This window comes from Diadema antillarum, unplaced genomic scaffold, assembly GCF_040938485.1.
Source record: "Diadema antillarum isolate AM-2024a unplaced genomic scaffold, OU_Dant_1.0 seq00001584_RagTag, whole genome shotgun sequence".
Taxonomy (NCBI): domain Eukaryota; kingdom Metazoa; phylum Echinodermata; class Echinoidea; order Diadematoida; family Diadematidae; genus Diadema; species Diadema antillarum.
This window is the reverse complement of record NW_027272302.1, coordinates 340,952-361,412: the sequence shown is the minus strand read 5'-3', so window position 1 is coordinate 361,412 and position 20,461 is coordinate 340,952. Positions and strand designations below refer to the sequence as shown.

The 20,461-nt window shown below is 39.1% G+C and overlaps 2 protein-coding genes across 2 annotated transcripts; one reads left to right on the top strand and one right to left on the bottom strand.

Annotated features, from left to right (window-relative positions):
* The first annotated feature begins 3,183 nt into the window (after positions 1-3,183).
* LOC139710887 (galactosylceramide sulfotransferase-like) lies at positions 3,184-4,260 on the top strand. The gene has a single exon (XM_071622809.1). The coding sequence runs from the start codon at positions 3,184-3,186 to the stop codon at positions 4,258-4,260; it is 1,077 nt and encodes a 358-aa protein (XP_071478910.1).
* A 5,500-nt stretch (positions 4,261-9,760) lies between these two features.
* On the bottom strand, positions 9,761-16,870 carry LOC139710884 (phospholipase A2, minor isoenzyme-like). Its single transcript, XM_071622808.1, has 5 exons — positions 16,787-16,870; positions 15,159-15,225; positions 14,267-14,429; positions 12,942-13,084; positions 9,761-9,885 (listed from the first exon to the last, which is right to left on the bottom strand). Exons 1-5 carry the CDS (start codon positions 16,868-16,870, stop codon positions 9,761-9,763), a joined length of 582 nt encoding a protein of 193 aa, XP_071478909.1.
* Positions 16,871-20,461: the final 3,591 nt, after the last annotated feature.

The following is a 20,461-nucleotide window of genomic DNA, read 5'->3' as shown; positions in this document are numbered from 1 at the left end:
GTACAAAAATGCGATAAACATAATAACATGTAATAAAAACACAGGTAAATTATTAACAAAGATACAAATAAATGTTATATCATTATGGTAAAGGCAGAGACAAAATTTCCGGAAACAGAAGGGACTGCTAAAAGCAGATCTCGTATAGTATGTACTCTCCTCTATTATATGTTATATTCTATATTACATATTTTTTATTAGGACAGCCTCTTTCGTTAAAGAGAGTGTTTTTTTTCCAATTGCCAATTTGATATGAGAGAACAACATAGTACCTGTACTACACATGTTTTACGGTCTCTTGTGCAGAAAAAAAATATGCACTTGCTCTCGGTAGAACTTTACACACTCTGGGCTTCTTCCTGGACTTCTCCAGGGCCTTCGACACGATCAACCACGATCAACCACGATCAACCACTTTACAAAGTGTAGCATTATGGAATACGTGAAAGGCCTTGGAGTGCTTCAGGAACTACCTTTCCAACCGAAAACAATATGTTTTGTTTTATTTTTATGTGCACTGTGGAGTTCACAGGACAGCTTGTCAGGCCCACTGTTATTCATAATTATATTTATGTCTATAAACGACTTCAGTAAATCTTCTCATTATTCGATAAAGACATTGATGTCTTTTTTACATTTTGCTGGTGATACTAGTTTTTTCGGGGTTTTTTTTACAACATAATCATGTGCTTGTAGAAAAAATAGATAGGGAATTGGTCAAGAGATTGCAATGGATAAGAGATAACAATTTGATTATCCCTTGAATTTCAGAAAAATAAATATATGTTCTTTAGTTATATTGTATCTTCTTATCAACAAACATTGTTTTCAATGAGATTTCTGTAAATAATGTTCTTCGTATCGAATTTTTAGGCGTAAATATAACAAACCTTCCTGGAAATGTCATGTTGATAACATCTCCAGAATCATATCTCGAAATATTGTGTTATTTACATTAAAGGGGATGGCGAGTAACTGATCAGTGGGAATCAGTGGGAATGCTGGGGGATGATTGTTCCAATCCTTGTGGGATTCATTTAAGAGTACATTATATATCTATTGTTGTGTGAAAACTGTTTGCTTCAGAATGGTCTCATATTCAAGTAATGTGCAGTTCAATGTTTCCAGGTTAGCATGCCTGTACAGTGTCGGTGCGATCGTTAACGGCCCGTTAACGATCGCCCGACACTGTACTAGCTACTAGCCATCCCCTTAAGTTTCATCCCCCAATTACTCAGTTACTTATGGTATTCCTCTCTGATTTTATCCTATTTACATAATACGGTTTGTTGGCTTGGGGAAACGCTCATCAAAATCTATTAGATTGACTGCGTCTTCAGCACAAAAATCACTTCGTGCAATTTTCCGCTCTTTTGCGCAGTCTCACACAGCCCCATTATTTTGTTATTTATTGATTGCTGAAAATAAAAGATTTATCATATTTTCAATTTTGTCAGTACATGCATAATCTAAAGAGAGAGAGAGAGAGAGAGAAACGGACCTTACCCGCTTTATTTACTAACATGTTTCATCAAAATCTGTCTATTTATAAATTGTACCCCACCAGAAGACCTGAAGAATATCATTTACCTTTGTTGAGGTCCACGTCAGCACAAAATACGTTTGATATGACAGGCCAAGATTTTGAAATTCATTAAGTGATAATGTTAAAAATGCCCCATCATTAATAGCATTTAAAAGAAAACTGTGATGTTGATATTTTTGCGATCGTATAAATAAAATGTATGATAGTAATTATATGGATTAGTATAATCAATATAGGCATATTTATTTATTCATGTTCTTTAAGCCATCGATAGCCTGTTCCGTGCATTTGAATGACTCTACTTCATGTCTTTCTTGTACCTTTTCTGCTTTCTCAACCAGTGTCAACACCCTCCCGATTTTCGTTGTATTGTTGCGTTTGTAAGATTTTATTGACTCTTGTTCGTATAGTGCGTCGTGTCTTAGCTCATTTCATCCTTTATCTTGTTTGTTGTTGGTCTCGTCTCTGCTAGATTTATGCGCTTTACCTGATTTGTATCAGCCCCTTAAACACAATACAAAATTATGCATATATTAATGTTTAATTTTGTTACTTGTTTAAGCAATATGAACTGGGTTTGGTGACCACGATATTTTTTTTTTGTATGCACATTGTATAGACCTATTTAAGTGATGGAACACACAATCTACAAGCTTTTTTTTTCAGTAGGTTCCCCATCTTCATCTTCCGAGTCATCTATGAATGTAATGTCTATACTTCCAAAGTATAATGGACCTTTTTTTATTAATGTTGATATATCTTTACTTTCATGTACATTGTGCGTATATGTTATTGATTATGTTGAGATGGAGAAAAGTAAAAATGATCTTGAATTTAAACTAAAATTGATATTGATGAATTTGCAAATACAATTTGAATTGTCGTGATCATAATGAATGTCACAGTCGTGCCTGTTAACTTTAAAGACCAGGAATTAACAGTATGTGCAGAATCTAATTCAAAGCACCTATCCTCAACAGCTGCTGGGTGTATTTCAAGCATCCTTACAAAACATTTGACTAATTCCTATTTTTCATAAGCTTATCTGCTTATCGTTTGATGAAGACAAACAAAACGTATCACTCCGGTTATAAACCAACAGGTCTAAAGAATATTTTTGGTGGCAGAAAAACCGAAATGATAGAATGATAGATGAAAAGATGGGGAAGCTGCTCAACACCTAGATCACACAGAGCTGTCAATTCGTCTTGCTCTCTAAATCTCTACAGTTCATAACTTGCTTTGAGTGTCTGATCGTTCCCCACCCATACTCTCCTTTTCCTGGTCTGGGTTTCCATATTTCTGTCTTCATACATACCAACATAACACTAAGGAAAATTCCTTGAAAGCATGACATTATAATTTGATGCAATTTTATGAGGCTTGATGCTAATTAAAACAAATCTTCTTTTTTTTTTAACTTCGTCTCTTCACAGTGTCAACCTTTCCTGGTGTGCCTTTTTCTCCTCTCTGTATTAATAACAACTATCCTGCTGACCCGGACAACTTTTTTGTCAATCAGACCTCTGCCAGTGAGAACTATTAACAACAATGCCTCGATGGTGGATGCGTTTTCAACGTGGACTTCGGTGAGCTTCCACAAATCGGACGGACCTTCTTTCGGATCTGCGCAAATAATGGAGATGAGCTCTTACCCACCCCAAAACAATGCTGCAGCAAATGGCACAGATATCACTCAGAAGGCCGGTGAAGGGCGGCGCTTCGGTCACTCTACGAGGCCGCTGGTCTTCGTCAAAACGCATAAGACCGCCAGCACAACATTGGCTAACATCATCAATCGTTATGGCTACTCCAATAACCTCTCGTTCCTGCTGTACAAAAACGACCCCACACGTGGTCATTTCCGCCAGCGTAAACTTAGAGGCAAGAGGGATATATTGCCGCCAATAGGAGTGCAAACGTTGGACTACAAACACTACCGGGATTATGACCTTATGACGTCACATATTCGACTCTTGCCGAATCTGAACTTCTTGAAACATCACATGAGATCAGGGGCGAGATTCATAACCATTCTCAGGGAACCTACGAAACAATTTACATCCGCATTCTTTTTCTTCAAGTGTCCAGAGAAATATTCTATGGCCGGCAAGACACCATCTCAATTAGTGGACACATTTCTCAGACGTCCATTTTTTCACTGGAATCGAATGATAAACTCTTATTGTAAGATCTACATTCGAAACGGAATGTTCTATGATTTAATATCTGAGGAACTGATTCACAAGAGTGTGGATGTGATTAACAAGGCGATACGAAAATTAGATGGCGTGCTAGACCTAGTCCTCATCACGGAGTACCTAGACCAGTCACTTTTGCTTCTAAAGAAGATCATGTCTTGGGAGTTCGAAGACATCCTTTACTTGCGAGCCAATCAACGAGCGGAGAGATCCGGTCCTAATCGCGAGCAGCGAATAAAGATACGAAGATGGAACATGGCGGACACTCTCCTCTACAAGCATTACAATCACACCTTGTGGAAGAAAATTGCAAAGTATGACGGGGATTTTGAGGCGGATCTGAAACACTTTCGCAGCATGCTCCAAGACTACTATGAGATGTGTAATGTTCAAACCGTTGTGGCTGGAACAAAGATTGCTCGTAAGGTCGATCGAAATGCTTCACAACAATGCAAAAATATTGTTAGTGTCGATTTGGAAAGCGTTGTCACTCGTCAGAGAGCAGCACGATAACATGCGTTCAGACAAACCCTTATCTGTATAACTCTTTTACTTATTCATTTTTTTGTTATTTTTTTCCCGGGGTTTCCCCGCGGAATTTTGTTTGTACATGTATCATAATTTTATGTCTTTCTTATGGAGAACTCCCCAACCCAATATAGTTAAGTTTGCTTCTACAACCACCAAAATCAATAATTCTTCCCTCTTTCACTGTATTCACTGCCATTATCCCTCTTTCTCTCTATCTCCCTCCCCCCCCCTCTCTCTCTCTCTTTGTTGGTGATGATGGAAGGGGGTATCATAGTCACCGGAAGCAGTCTTTGCAATCACTCCCATAACACATGTATGCATTCCTGTGAGTTGATGCGTGAACCATCTCTTTTTGCGATGGTAATTTGCATTCGCGATATCATTATGTTACATCATATCAAAACTTCTCAATTGTATGTTGTTGTGTTTTCCCGATGTTTATGGTTATGGACGAGATAGATGTCTCAATTGCCTCTTTTTGTGATTACAATATCACGTATATCTTGCTTTCTCAGGTAATATCTGGACATATGCTACTGGGTAACGAAACTCCAAGAAGGTGTTTTTGCGATGTTTATGTTTCAATTGTTTACCCTTCCTGCAAGTTTGTAAAGCATTCTTTAATGTCAACTCATCCATCCATCACAAACACTGTAAAAAGATGGGTGTTAATAGATTTAACACCATGCGTGTTAAGTCTAACACCTATCAAGTGTCAATAGAGGACCACACCGACATGCGTAGAAAGTATGTTGTGATGGTGTTGAAAAATGTTCACCTGGTACTTCATGGTGTTAATTATTTTGACCCTAAAGCTGGTGATATTTTTGACACTGTGCTGGCGTAAATCAACAGCGACAGTACATGGTGTTGATTTGGTATAGCTATTGTGCCAATGTCAATAGTATAACACCCGCCCAGAAGGGGACCACACCATCTGGTGTTACTGTATTCCGTGTAAATGCGTTCCCAACTTAAAAAGGATCAAGCTCTTTAATAATCGCAAAGTTCTTGTTCATCTTGTTGAAGTTCAAAATCAGATTGAACCACATAAGACCTGTCAAGACCGATTCCCTTGCAAAAACAATCAACATACAAAGAAGCATCTATGGTCCTGCGGATGTGTTATGAGTACATAAATGTGCGTATGTGGACATAATTACACAGCTAGTTCCCGCGACAACCAGATACCCTTGAAGTACAATTAATACCATCGAGAAGCAGAAAAGTTGCCAAAATCCATCGCTTACTTACCAATAGTAACCACATCGGAGCTAGCAACGCCAAGGTCCCTGGGTTAAGTAGCGTGAACTTCTCTTTCAGTGACCCCAATTGTTCTCTTTGTTAATATATGTAGAATCTATTCTATAGAATCTATTCTAAAATGCTACACCATTACACCACCACCTGCAAACTATTCAAAGCTGAAAAATGTGACTTATTGTATTTTTCCATGCGCAAGTCCAATTCCCACTGTGCGACCTGAGCTTGCGAGCTGGTGGCAAACTGGTGCGGCCCGTATGACGCACTAGCATAGCCTACTTCGTTACGAAACATTTCTTCGACGAAATGAACATCTTATTCTTATTATCATTATCATCACTATTTCTTACTATCAGTAATATCATTTTTTGAATTATTATTTTTATTATTATCATTATTATCATCATCATTAGCATTGCGTCTTATTCATTCAAGCTCAGTAGCCACTTCAGTGATCAGAGCACAGTTTTCCAAGTGGGCCCTGTTGACATCAAAAACAGAAACAAAACTATGCAGATAAAAATATGTATATATATTAGAATTTAGGAAGTGCAGATGAATATTACTCAAGAACATGTCTTATATCGCATCAACGGCAATATGTCTTACTAGGTGAATTGAATGTAATGTGGGTAATGTCTTCCCGGATACTGCTCCACAAAATTACATTACGTTGGAATATTTATGTATCAGCTGAATATTGGCGATCTTCCTACTACATTTTCCTCAATGTTTGTTAGAAACAATGAAATCCATACTTATCCTATATATACAAGACATAGCAGTTCCTCTTAGATTTCTCCCCCGTTCGTGCAGTGCTAGGCCTTAAGACAGTAACTTCTATCGGCCCTTCATTCCGGAATGAGTTAGATTCTGTTCGGTTGCAGTCAAGTTCTTTATGTTCATTTAAGCAAAATCTTAAACATTTGTTAAAGCCAATTTCTTGAAATTCTACGTTTAATTTTTTTACCGTGATCAATGAGATATATCTGCGTATCACAATAATGCCTCGCTCGGGTGACTACAGTTGTTTGATTAAATTGCTACTTTATTTAGCATTGGTACCTTAAAGGGATCGTAGAGTTTTGGTTGAGACCTAATTTCAGGCTTCTAAAATTTTTTGGTGAGATAATGAGAAGCCTCTTATAAAATTTGAAAGAGCATGTAATTCTATGAGGAATTCAACCAACGTTTACTTGATGAAAATTGATTCTGAAATGGCTGAGATATCCAAAAAGAGCGATTCTAATAAAGTGTGGGACCCACACTTTATTACGATCGCTTTGTTTTACTTTGATTTTGGATGTTCCAGTCATTCCAAACCCGATTTTCATCAAATACACTTTGAATTCCTCTTAAAATGGTATGTTCTGTACTATTATCATAAGTGTTTTCTCGGTATCTCACAAAAAGTTAAAAGCCCAATTCTCATCTCCACCAATACTGTACCATCCCATTAAGTTTGATTATGAACATTTTGTGCATTCCTTAGATATATTACATTCTCGACATATTGTGTTCTCGCATGTTTCGTCATTTTTCGTCAATGACACATTGTAGTAAACGCTGATTATTACTATGGAGCTTTTGCGTTTTAGTAGGTTCCTCATAATACACGTTATTCATAATGTCGTTCTACAATATGTACATTTAATATGTTGAATTCCATCTCAAATTGACTGTTGCGTTAAATTCATTTTTCAAAATCAAATAAAAAATAATATTTGTACCAAAATGTAATTTTTTTTTATTTCTTGTTCTGTAACCATGGGTTGATCCGCAATAAAGTCTGTGAGGTACATTATGAAGGTTGTGAGGTAAGTCGGTGAATTGCCTGAAAGGACATCATACGTGAATTTGGCTTTTAGTACTAAAATGACCAACATTCCTCCACAGGCATGTCCACCCTATTTGGAATGAATTTGGAGTGAGAGAAATATTTATTATCCATAATTTTATAGTGACCTCAGGGATCACTCAAAGATTTGTGAATGATTCCTGATGAGGTCACAATAAACGCATATTTTCACTCCAAATTCACCACGATTTCACTTTGAATTCACTCTTTTCCGAAATTTACACCTTCGTGAGCGAACGTTTTCACTCTTTTTGTGTGTGTGTGTGTTTTTTTTGAGAGAGAGAGTATTGTACATGTAATTTCAGTTATGTTTGAATGTATCGAGCGTACGTCTTATTGTTTTTAACAATAATGACTGTATTCACTTATGATATGTTCAATGCAGAAAAGTCTGATTAGATTTGAATGTAAATTTGAAAATTTCTTTTGTTGAACCATATACAGCCATGGCCAAGGCCGGTAAAGGTGGTTTAAATCTACTCTGCGGATTATGCAAATTTCTTCTTCTCCTCCGACGGATATTCAATAGTTGGTAACAAACACTCAAGCTCCGAAATTCCGACATTGTCATGTCATCGTGCCACTGCCGACAACCAGGGATAGCCTGGTGCTATAGTGTTGCTGCCCGGAAATGACAGGTTCGAATCCTGCTGGTTCCTTTTCTCCGACATGTTCGTTGAATTATAGATCAGCAGTTGCGATCTTACAGATTTTATAGAGAGGGAGACAAATTGAAGAAAATTCACACCTTAACCTTACCCCCTGATTAATAATTTCTGGGTGACATAATCATTGACAATTATGATATGAATGAGAGCATAAATCTCTCCTTTATTTCTTTCAACATTTATACAATATATACAATTCAAGAAAAGATGAGATGCAAAATGATGAGATGCTGAGACAAAATTCATTATTGACAAAGAGGTAACAAATCAGTGTAAAAAAAAAAGAACAAGAAAAGAGAAGTGAAGTAAAGTGAAAAGAAAGGGTGTCCCGTATAAAAAAAGCCAAAAACTCATTTAAGCGTAATTCAACAAACAATCGAGGTTTCTAAAGAAAAATCTGCCGACCTGGTTTAATGCTATATTTCTCTATACCATGTGCAGTTTTAACTACAACTGTCTTAACCCTAACGGCTAGACAACAATGAATTTAACTTTATTTTTGAAAGGGAAAGGGCCCCGATTCACGAGAGCGTTTGGTTTACCCACCCACCCTTCCTGATATGCCAATTCCGAATGTCCGAAGATGCGTACGGCAAGTTTGTCGAAAATGATCGACATAACATAATTATTTACCCTCTCAGTCCATCTCTTCATTCGGCCGTTCTTTCTAATCGAATCCTCCTCCTTCATACTGATACTTCAAAGACAAAGTCTGCCTGCTAGGAAGCCAGTCGTTGAACTTGCGTGTAAACACTTTGATTTATTTTAACAGTTAATCACCCTAAAGTCTTCGTATGAACGTGGAGCTAATCGTCGAGCCAGCCGAAAACTTTGTTTAATGAAACTTAGTTTTTGAATGGCTGAGGTATCCAAAACAAAGATATCATAATAAAGTTGGGACTCACCTTTTATTAGAGTCGCTTTGTTTTACTATGATTTTTTTTTTGTAAGGAGTTCTTACATAATAATTTATATGTTAAAACATGCCACATTTTGTCGAAAATGATCGACATTTTTCCTCTTAGTTCGTCTCTTCATTCGGCCGTTCTTTCTATCTATATATTTCACACGACAGAAAGTTTTAGGAATCCTTTAATAAAAGACTTCGGTTCTCTTGTAGTTCAAAAAGTTTGTAACAACTTTTGTCATTCAAAATGTACGCAGTGCATCGTATATAACCACCGGCTGTATTTTGTGGTACTGCCCTTAGAAGGATTGGAACCTTCATTTAAACAAATGTTTGCCCAACGCAGGCCATTTATTTTTCTTTCTATACATTGTTATCAGATTCAGACTTGTCACTCATGTATATCATCAAGCTCTGGTGATTTTTTTAAAACTCATATTCCTCTACTTACTCCATAAGAGAAAGTCGAAATTATTTTTAATCAATTGTGATGTTTATGACACTAGATGAGGGTATGTGAAAAGTAGTGCGCAAAACATGCATCGCACAAAATGTCGCATGCAGGCATATCAGAGACACTGTGCAGAAATAGGCAGTAAAATGGGCAACTCAAAGGATCACTGATGTTAGAGGGCAAAGGTAATTTTTGTCAACATCTCCTGAAGCAATTGAGAAACAAAGCGAGTGGAAATAAAAATATAAATAATATATATACAAATATATAATAATAAATCAATCAATCAAAATACAAAATATGTACAATATACCATGGAGATATTCCATTCATCAGCCTCGGCACAATTCCTTCCGATTCGGTTTTTTGAGTTCCGCATTGTATGGTGCTAGAGAGAAGCACAGCGCTGCCTGTCGGTCACACTCGCACAACCCTTTAGAGCACGACCCCTTTGAATCTGATGGACGAGGAAGTAGAAATAGATAAATAATTATGAGATGCAACAAAGATATATTTCAGATAAACACAAAGATCACCAGGAAGGGCGTTGGCTACAATGTATGTTAAGAATTCCGATGTAAAATGTCGGTGGAAAAAACGGTATGAATAAATCTATTTATAAACACAAGGGAAACGGATTCAATTGAACGGTACGAAATCGGGGGGTGGGGGGGGGGTCAGGATTGATTACGACAATGAAATGCCTAAGTTCACGCAAACTGAATGCAGGAGCTCCTCATTATAACGAAATAATTGTGTTCAATAAATCCTTCAGAAGCAACCCAGTGAATGCTTGCCAGCAATGTTTTCACAATAACGATGAAATATAAATTTCGACCATCGAAAGTATCAAAGTCTGGAATTTAGTCCGATAGAATATGACATCAGCAACAGAATGGAACGAGAAGAGATTTCAGAAATCAAATTAATTACGGATTAATTATGTCCAACAAACATACTTAGGAGGAATCTTACTGCATTGCTTTGTAGAAACCACCCCCAAACGAAAAAAATAAATAAATTAATTCATCTTCAAGGCAAAGCATCGAACTATTTAAAAGATTTCAATTTAATCGGGAGTCAATTATCATAAATGAACCAAATTATAACATGTAAAAGAAAATAATGTAAAAGACCAGAGTAATGAGTAGAATTTGCAATATGTGAAAAGCTTTTAAATCCCTCCTGGTAAATAATGTATGACTCTAGTTGCTAATCATTACCACAGATTACTGAATTTTGTTTTTCAGCTAAAGTTCTGTTTTATGTAATTTGCTGACTTCCCTGAAATTCAAGCTCCATCTATATACGTTTTTGAATGAATGTTTCAGCTGTTGGCGTTTCCAAATAACATCGCAAGTTCGATCTTAATCATGTCACACCAAGTGAAGCAGAAGAAACATGATTGTCCAGAATTTGAACCTTATGCTTACTGCTAATGTATAACATTTATTGGCTATCAAAGGCGCTATACATGATTTGATGCCACGCTTTGATATATTTTGACTGAAATAGTTGTAATTAGGGGTAGTGTGTTGCAAATAGTAGTGCGTGCTTATTGTGCATGTTTGGCTGGCTTTCTTTTCGCAGGATATTTCGCCACATGTCGTTGCATGTCACGCTGGTTTTACGCACACACTAGCAGGCTTCCCGTCCGCGTTTTTCTTTAGACGGCACAGATTGGGGCATTGCGCGTATTAAACCTATGGGAAACACGTTGGGTTAGGGTTAGGGTTTGAGGTGAGGGTTAGGGTTAGGTTTAGGGTTAGGTTTAGGGTTAGGGTTAGGGTTAGGGTTAGGGTTAGGGTTAGGGTTAGGGTTAGGGTTAGGGTTAGGGTTAGGGTTAGGGTTGGGTTAGGGTTAGGGTTAGGGTTTGATGGATAGGGTTAGGGTAAGAGTTAGGGTCCCCAATCTGTGCCGTCTAAAAAAAAAAACACGCTTCCCGTCCAAATGCCCGTGATGGGGGTGGGGGGTTGGGTAGTGTTGACGGCTTTCCTTTCTAAAAGCCCGTGAAAGTGGTCAAAACCCATTTCCGTCCTTAGAGGGGATATCTCTGGGAATCTGGTACATGCAAAGACCCTATGGACCGAATTCACGAAGGTGGTACAAATGAAACCATGGTTTAAACCATGGACAAAAACCATAGAGCGCCAAGTGTCGCATGGAATATTTCGTTACGAAATCAGTCATTTTGTCGACGAAATTACCAATTTCGTAACGAAATATTCTGTGCAACACTTGGCGCTCCATGGTTTTTGTCCATGGTTTAAACCATGGCTTCATTTGTACCACCTTCGTGAGTTCGGGCCTTTGTGTCTGGTTGATTGCCTGAGGTGGGGGGGGGGGGGGGGGGGATTGGGAGGGAGCAAGGACTCGCTTGCCTAGCTCATTGAGATGAAGAGGATATACAGGCAAGCACACTAATAACATCGACGCCACCACAACTTACGGCATTCGATCCAGAGTGCGCCTTCATAGATCCACCTGTTGGTCTTTTTGAATCGGTATAGGCTGGAGATAGACATGGATTATCACAGATTACTGAATTTTGTTTTTCAGCTAAAGTTCTGCTTTATGCAATTTGCTGACTTCCCTGAAATTCAAGCTCCATCTAGTTTTTGAATGAATGTTTCAGCTGTGGGCTTTTCCAAATAACATCGCAAGTTCGATCTTTATCATGTCACACCAAGTGAAGCAGAAGAAACATGATTGTCCAGAATTTGAACCTTATGCTTACTGCTAATGTATAACATTTATTGGCTATCAAAGGCGCTATACATGATTTGATGCCACGTCATGGCAGCGACATGCATGGCGAACTTGATACAATCACACAAATACCTCCATTGTTTGTTTTTCCCCCTTCTTCTTTAGTCCTGTACAATTCTTTCATTCCTTTTGAGGTTGAAACGGCACATGGATGAAATTCAATAGAATGATTCCATATCGTATTGTATATTCCAAGACAAACCCGTGTCTGCCCCCCCCCCCCTCCCCCCCCCCCCCCCCCCCCCGGCTTTGGTAGCTCATTTCGGGGCAAATCATTGAAATAGGGGAACTTTGATACATTTTACGGAAATAGTTATAATTAGGGGTAGTGTGTTGCAAATAGTATAGTGCGTGCTTATTGTGCATGTTTGGCTGGCTTTCTGCATTCGCAGGATATTTCGCCACATCTATGTCGTTGCATGTCACGCTGGTTTTACGCACACTAGCAGGCTTCCCGTCCAAATGCCCATGATGGGGGGGGGGGGGGGGGGGAGGGTAGTGTTGATGGCTTTCCTTTCCAAAAGCCCGTGAAAGGGGTCAAAACCCATTTCCGTCCTTAGAGGGGATATCTCTGGGAATCTGGAACATGCAAAGGCCCTATGTATGTGTCTGGTTGATTGCCTGAGGTGGGGGGGGGGGGGGGGGGGGAATTGGGAGGGAGCAAGGACTCGCTTGCCTAGCTCACTGAGATGAAGAGGGAATACAGCCAAGCACACTAATAACATCGACGCCATCACAACTTACGGCATTCGATCCAAAGTGCGCCTTCATAGATCCACCTGTTGGTCTTTTTAAACAGGTACGGCTGGAGATAGACATGGGCGAGGGATCTGCACGTCTTGGTTTCCAGGAGAAAGGTGTAGCAGTCATCGTGAATCTTGCAGCACCTATAGGGTATCGAAGAATATGAGGATGATTGTGATGATAATGACGAGAAGAATTCCAGCAATTTCAGTCATAAAAATGATTATTTCACTTCATTGATTATTTATTGGGTGAAAATTGGTTTTGAAATGGCTGAGATATCCAAAAAAGAGCGATTTTATAAAGTGTGGGACCCACACTTTATTACGATCGCTTTGTTTTACTTTGTTTTTGGATGTTTCAGTCATTCCAAACCTGATTTTCATCAAATAAACTTTGAATTCCTCTTAAAATGGTATGTTCTGTACTATATCATAAGTGTTTTCTTGGTATCTCGCAAACAGTTAAAAGCCCTATTCTCATCTCCACCAATACTGTACTGTCCCTTTAAGCATTGATCATATGGGGGCGCCATTTTTCTTTGTATGGGCTGCGTCTTTGAGAATTCTGAAGCTATATTATATTTTGCAACACTATGCAGGGAGAGAGGAGAACGACCAACGCACTCGTCTAAAGGTTAGCGCCGCAAAACTTCTCCATTTGTTCAATGAAACTCAGAGAAGCGGGAGTTTGGCCGTATTTCAACATGTTCAACATTTCAGTGGGTTTGAGGACAGTAATCAACATTACTCTGACTGTTTTCTCTATTTATTTTGTGTGTTGTGTGTTTTAGAATACTAACAAGTCATAATGTCCAGAGGCCGTTATCTAAGTCAAGCCATTTGCTTATCGATAACGGTCTCCTCCACCTGTATACTTTAAAATATACTATGAAACATATGTACGTCGTATTATTCTTATGATTTCATACTGAGCTGAGCACTTTAATGTATCTTTTCATGTGAAAATCTTCTATTTTGTCATAATTGATTTCCTTTATACAAGTGAAGAAATAAAAATTAATGGAACAGAAAATGAACCATGGTTTCCCTCGACGTGTTTCAAAAGCGAGGTCTGCAAATCACAAGTGCACCTAATAAAAGCCAAAGAAACATAACAGGCTGCAAACAGCTGAGTAACCATAAGCAAAACACAAAAGACATGTTGTTGTAGCATCTTTTTTTTTTAATGAGAATTCTTTGGCATATTTTATGGGGAATTTCTCACACAACTCAGCGCTTTCGAAAACCTGCAGCGCAAGTCAGATGACCACGTCTCGAAAGCATGCAGTGGGTTTGAAGAAGATGGCGCTGTTTAGATCTCACCTGTCCACACCATCCAAGACCGCGCCCCGACCGCCGAACCCGCAGTAGCAACCATAGTTGTTGCAGTCGAGGGGCCAGCGTCCCGTCACGCACTTTATCATCAGGGCGAATTGGGGAAGTGAGCGGGCAGCCCTGGAAAGGTGGCTTACATCCTGGCTAATATCTTGCCAAAGAAGAAAATGATACAGCCCGTCGCTATGACTATATGAACATGTATGCATTTTTCCTGTCGGCATTCATGCATGTATTAGTTTCATACTTGTAGATAGACATACATGGTTACACACTCAGCAAAAGTAGAAAGTAAACACTTTTCGAGTTAATATTTTTCTTGGGATGTTTTGATGAAAATCAATGTATTATAATTATACTATATTAAAGGTAATTTAATTGGCCATCAAAATAGATCAATATAAAGGGACACTTTACACATGAGTGAACACATTCATTTAAGTCCTCCAAGGCCCAAAAGTAAAAATTGAAAAATGAAAATAAAAATACAAAAAATACAAATAAAATAACAGTGGACATATTTTTTTCACGTCCATTGTTTCACTGGCAAAAAAACATTGAAAACTCTCATTGCAGTGTTACACTCGAAACGGGATGTTCTTTGATTTAATCGCCAATGAACAGATTCACGATAATGGGGGTGTGATTAACAAGACGATTCAAATGTTAGATGGCGTGCTGGACCTAGTCCTCATCACGGAGTATACCTAGACGAGTCACTTTTGCTTCTAAAGAAGATCATGTCTTGGGAGCTCGAAGACATCCTTTACTTGTGAGCCAATCAGCGATCGGAGAGATCCGGTACTAATCGCGAGCAGCGAATAAAGATACGAAGATGGAACATGGCGGACACTCTCCTCTACAAACATTACAATCACACCTTGTGGAAGAAAATTGCGAAGTATGACGGGGTCTTTGAGGCGGATCTGGAACAGTTTCCCACCATGCTACAAGAATACCATGTGACATGTAATGTTCAAACCGTTGTGGCCGGGCGTAAAGTCGTTCGAAAGATCGAACGAAATGCTCCAACACGATGCACAAAAACTGATAATGTTTATATTGTACGAATTGTAACTCGCCAGAGAGTTGCATAGAATTCAACACGACGTAATTCTTGGGTATTACGACAAACCCTAGTTTAGGCAAATTGTTTTCCCGGCCTACCCTTCTTCCCATTTCATTTTATCACGAAGAAGATGTGGGGGTGGAAATCGCAATCAATTCCAAATCCCCTAAAATCGATTGCAAATTATAATCGATTCTGTTGCAAAAACAATGCGGTAACTCAATCGCAAGATTTGCAATAGATTATAACTTAGAACTCGACTTTCTTGAAACGCCCCTTAGACGTTATATGCTATCAAAAACATCCATGCCTTCATAATCTTTAATTGATTTACTTTTGTGAATTTTCACTTTTTTTTTATATCACTGTATCATTGAAACTTGAAATAAAATTGTACGATGAAACTGGAAGATACAGCGTTTAATATAGGTATGGCAATCGCTCTGAGGGTCTCGGCCAAATTTGTAACAGATGCCGAGAAAATCAATTTTGCGCCAAATTTCATTTAACATTCGTCTTCGGCTTTGATTCACCAATAATCATGGCCCACATGGGGACCGCATTTTTTTTTTTTTTTTTTTGAGAATACAGCTTTGTTTGGAACTTTCACAATCTAAATTATTGCCCTATGATAATCACAAGTGGTGCACATACTCAATAACTATTCTTATTCAAAATTTACTCAGTTCATGCTGAGTTTTGAAAGTTGAACTAAGGATAACTAAAAATTGGTTTCGACTGCATTTACGCAGAACTGTGAAATAAAACGGTCAAACTCGGCTAAATGTGTAGTGCCATATTACCGGGTTGTAGTCTTATAATTGTCTTGTGTAAGTTTTCTGTTTCCGATTCAGTTTGGTGTTTGTGGTGATGCTGCCCGGATATCAATCATTGTACATTCATACGACTAAACCACACCCAAGCACAGAGAGAGAGAGAGAGAGAGAGAGAGAGGGAGGGAGAGAGAGGGAGAGTGCACAGTTGACTTGTTTTCCTGTATTGCTACCGGTATACAAATAGTCGTGTCAGTCGACTTGTTTTCCTGTATTGCTACCGGTATACAAATAGTCGTGTCAGTCACTGCCTCTATCAGTTGCATAGGAAGACCAGAGGTTCACTGTAGCGTGTATTTGATATGAGGAGCTCAGAAGCAGGTTATGAAAGACTCCTCCTCTTAACAGTCACTGACAGTGACACATTTTATTGGGAATAACCACCAATTAAGCAGCAAAGACAAGATGACTACCAGCATGACCAAGGTGAGAACTTTTCTTTTTTTACCTCATTCTTTTTGGGAGATACAAATGACTATCATGGCCGTGTCTCCTAGAAATGTATTTCATATACCTTTCTCCCTTGCATGCAATCATAACAGTTTTCATTTTTACACATACATTCCGATATACACCGACTCTTCATGTAAGGCGACAGACAAATACCCCCTCTTTACTGAATTTTTCCCCAGTTCTGCTACTTGCAAGGTTAAAGCGTCTGGCAGCAGGTTCTTGACCCTCGACAGTCATTTTCCTTTTTACATGTAAAGCCCGCCGCACACTACACGATTTTGCCCCGATTCACCGGTCATAAGACCTTAAGACTAGAAGTGTGACGTCACAGTTTTGCCATTTTCTAGTCGTACGACTGGGTCTTAGCGCCAGTCGTAGAGATTTGACATGTTGAAAATCTACGACCGGTCGTAGGCTTTCAGCCATTCACAATGCAGTAAAATGCAAGCGCACGCAGTGTGCAGTGCGCGCCCTTCACAGTCGTAAGCCTACTCGTAAGGTTCGGTCGTATAGTGTGCGGTGTCCGGTCGTACGACTGGTCTAAAGACTCAGCTTGACTTAAGACTTTTAAAAGACCAGTCTGATCGTGTAGTGTGCGGTGGCCTTAACTTTTTCAAAACAAATACCCTTGTTTCACACCGGGCTTTGCGCAGAGTTGCTACGCCGAAATTAGCTTCGTACTCATGAAAAATCAGTATGATAATACGCACAAGAATGGCGTAGTCCCGGCGTAGGGTTACGTATGGTTGCGTAGGAAGCGCGTATCCACGTAGCGTATTTTGCGTAAAGCGGGCGTAGAGTTGCGTATTTTAACGTACGTCGGGCGTACAGACTGCGTACAGAGTTGCTTGCAGTTGAGTAAAGTTGCGTACGGCTGGTGTATGCACAAATTAATGAAACTGCGGAGCTACTTCAGCACATAGCTTTCTGCTTCTCAGTTCACTCTTACCTGCTGTTAGAACATGCAGCAAAATATCATGGATAATGTCAAATCCTTTGCTGCTATCCTTAATTCCTCAGCATTTTGGATGACCTAAAGGTTCGCAGCATGCGAACGTTTTCAAGAACGACAAAAGAGAAGAAAATGAGCTCTTGCAAGAATGAGAAGGAGTGTATGGGTCAAACGTGGGATCCAGCGTCGACCCATACATCGGCAATATATTATGAACGACAAATGAAAGAAATGCATGCCGAAGATTTTTCCTCATCAAAATGTTCAATTTTATGCGAATGGCGCCACAGGCATACCATTCAATAAATTCTTGGCACAAATTGCACTGAGAATTACAAAACAAGATGACAACTTCAGGAAATCTGTGGAACCTGAAACTTGCTGTAACTTTCAGGTTTCTGGCCACTGGCAATAGCTACAAAACCCGACAATGTGGATTTCGATTTGCTCATAAACAAGTTGTCACCAATTAAGAAACATGCAACGACCGGATATTTGTTTATAACTTCAAAGGTTCCTTCATTATCCTGTTGGCAAGACAAACATGGCGTCACACTAAGTGGACACGTTATACGATCCTCTCCGCATTAGGTAAGAAGTTTTGAGCAGCATACGACTCTATCCTTGACGAACTCCTAGACAATACTACGTTTGGCACTGAAGCTTACAACCCTGACGAAATATGAGCTGCAGGCCCAAGAGACAACTTGGAAAAAGGAACAAGAAAGACGAAATTAGTAACGACAGCGATGTGGAAGAAGTCAATATCGGCCTATCCACTACACCCATCGGCGCTACCGCTGCACCCCTGGCTACCGGGATGGAACCAACTGGCCCCGACGATGTGCTCACCACTGCAACGCTTGCTGAATATTTTAAAGAGGCATCTCGTAATTTCGAAAAGATGATCAAGAATGCAGTAGACTCGCGTCAGGAAAGCAGGGCGAGCCATCGAATTTGAAGGTCTGCGGGTGGACGACCTGGAAAAGAAAAACGTTGCCCTGCAAAAGAAACTGGAGAAAATGGAGTCAGAGATGGAAAAAATGAAAGGAGAAGTCGCCAGACACAACGCCGAAGCAAACAAGGCCGAGAGATTTTCACGTCGTAACAACTTTAGGATCGTCGGGATAGAGGAGGCTGCCAAAGATGAGCGCGAAGACTGCGTCGACATCGTCGAGAAAATCATCAAGCAGTACTTCGACATGGATGTTAAGGTGGAGCGAGCCCACCGAGACGGAAAGAGAGGGGAGAAGCCAATGCACATTCTTGTGAAAGTCCTGTCCTACAGAGAGAAGGGGGACATCATGAAAAATGCGCGAAGAAAGGTTGGCAAGGAGAAATTTTACATCGCGGACGACCTCACCAAAGCTGACCTAGAAGAGAAAAGGAAGTGGTCAAAACAAGTCCAGCATCTCTACGTCCAGGGAACAAAACTTCGTTTCTTCGCTGGAAAATGGCGTAATTCTGTGGCCTTCCGCATGAATTCTGATTTGTTCTATTGCACCTTTAAGGACGCCATTTTGATCACCGCTCTTGTTTATATCAACCACATTCCTTCTACGTTACCCGTCCATTCATAATGGAACTGTCCTTTACATAACCCGTCGTCACTATGTTCATTACCAATGGTAGTGTTCAAGTGTACAGAACTCCCAATGCATCGTCCATCAGATTCGTAAGTGACAGACTGACATAAACTGAATTGCTGTTCTAGCCTTTTATTACATCTGGCTTCTTCTTTTCCCTATTCTCTCTCTTTCTCTCTCCCTCCCCCCCCCCTCTCTCTCCTTTTGTAAACATGAATTCATTGACTGCTGATCGGAGAGGATCGATGGTCTCTCAAACTTGTTTCATGATTATCATTAATGTATATGTAGTTTGTAAGTTTCCTCATGATGCTCGTCCTTCCTCTTTCCTCTCCTTCCTCTATGTCACTTGCCTTGCCAATCGCTCAGCTGTACGTATATCATGCCATGCCATGTTACAATTGCTGTTTGAAAGCATATACCGATATATTTGTGAATGAATTTTGAAGAAGAAAATCATGTGAATCTAGTCGATTGTAAATATTATTTGCCCAAAGAATTTAACACCCGTATTGATACTGGAGGCGTCGCACTCTTTGTTGCAAATACGTTCTCGTTTAGAGTAAGGCATGACTTTCTTTTTCCAACTGTAAACGTTGAACTTTTATCGGTAGAAATTGAAATTCCAACTGGAAAGAATATTATTATTATGGTTATATACCGACCACCAAACACAAGCATTGACTTATTTCTAAGTGCATGATTTTGAAATCATATCGTCTAAGATTACTAATAGTAATAAGATAGCTTGTGTAATGGGTGACTTTAATATTGATTTATTATCTGAAAGTAATAATACACAAAGGTTTTGCAGTATAATCAATTTCAATTATTTTCACTATGTTATTGACAAGCCAACAAGAATTGATTCTCAATCATTATCATTGATTGATAATATATTTATAAACACAAACAAAGCACAAAGTCACTCCGGTATTATTTACAGCGAGATCTCAGATCATCTCCCCATTTTCCTTATTCAGTCTGAAAAGCAAAGATCCCTAAACAAAACACGACGGATGACATCTCAGAGGTTCACCCCAGAAAATATTAACCAATGTAATGAAGCTTTATTATCTGAAAAGTGGGATGGCATCCTTGCCTGTGATGACGTTGATGAAGCATATAATCTATTTTGGACTAAATTTTAGTTTCATTTTGATAGAAATATTCCACTGCTAAATAAAAAGAATACAGGTAAAAAATCGAGACACCCATGGATTTCACGAGGAATCTTATAATCAATAACAAAGAGGAATGAATTGTACAAGTTACAATTATATGAACACT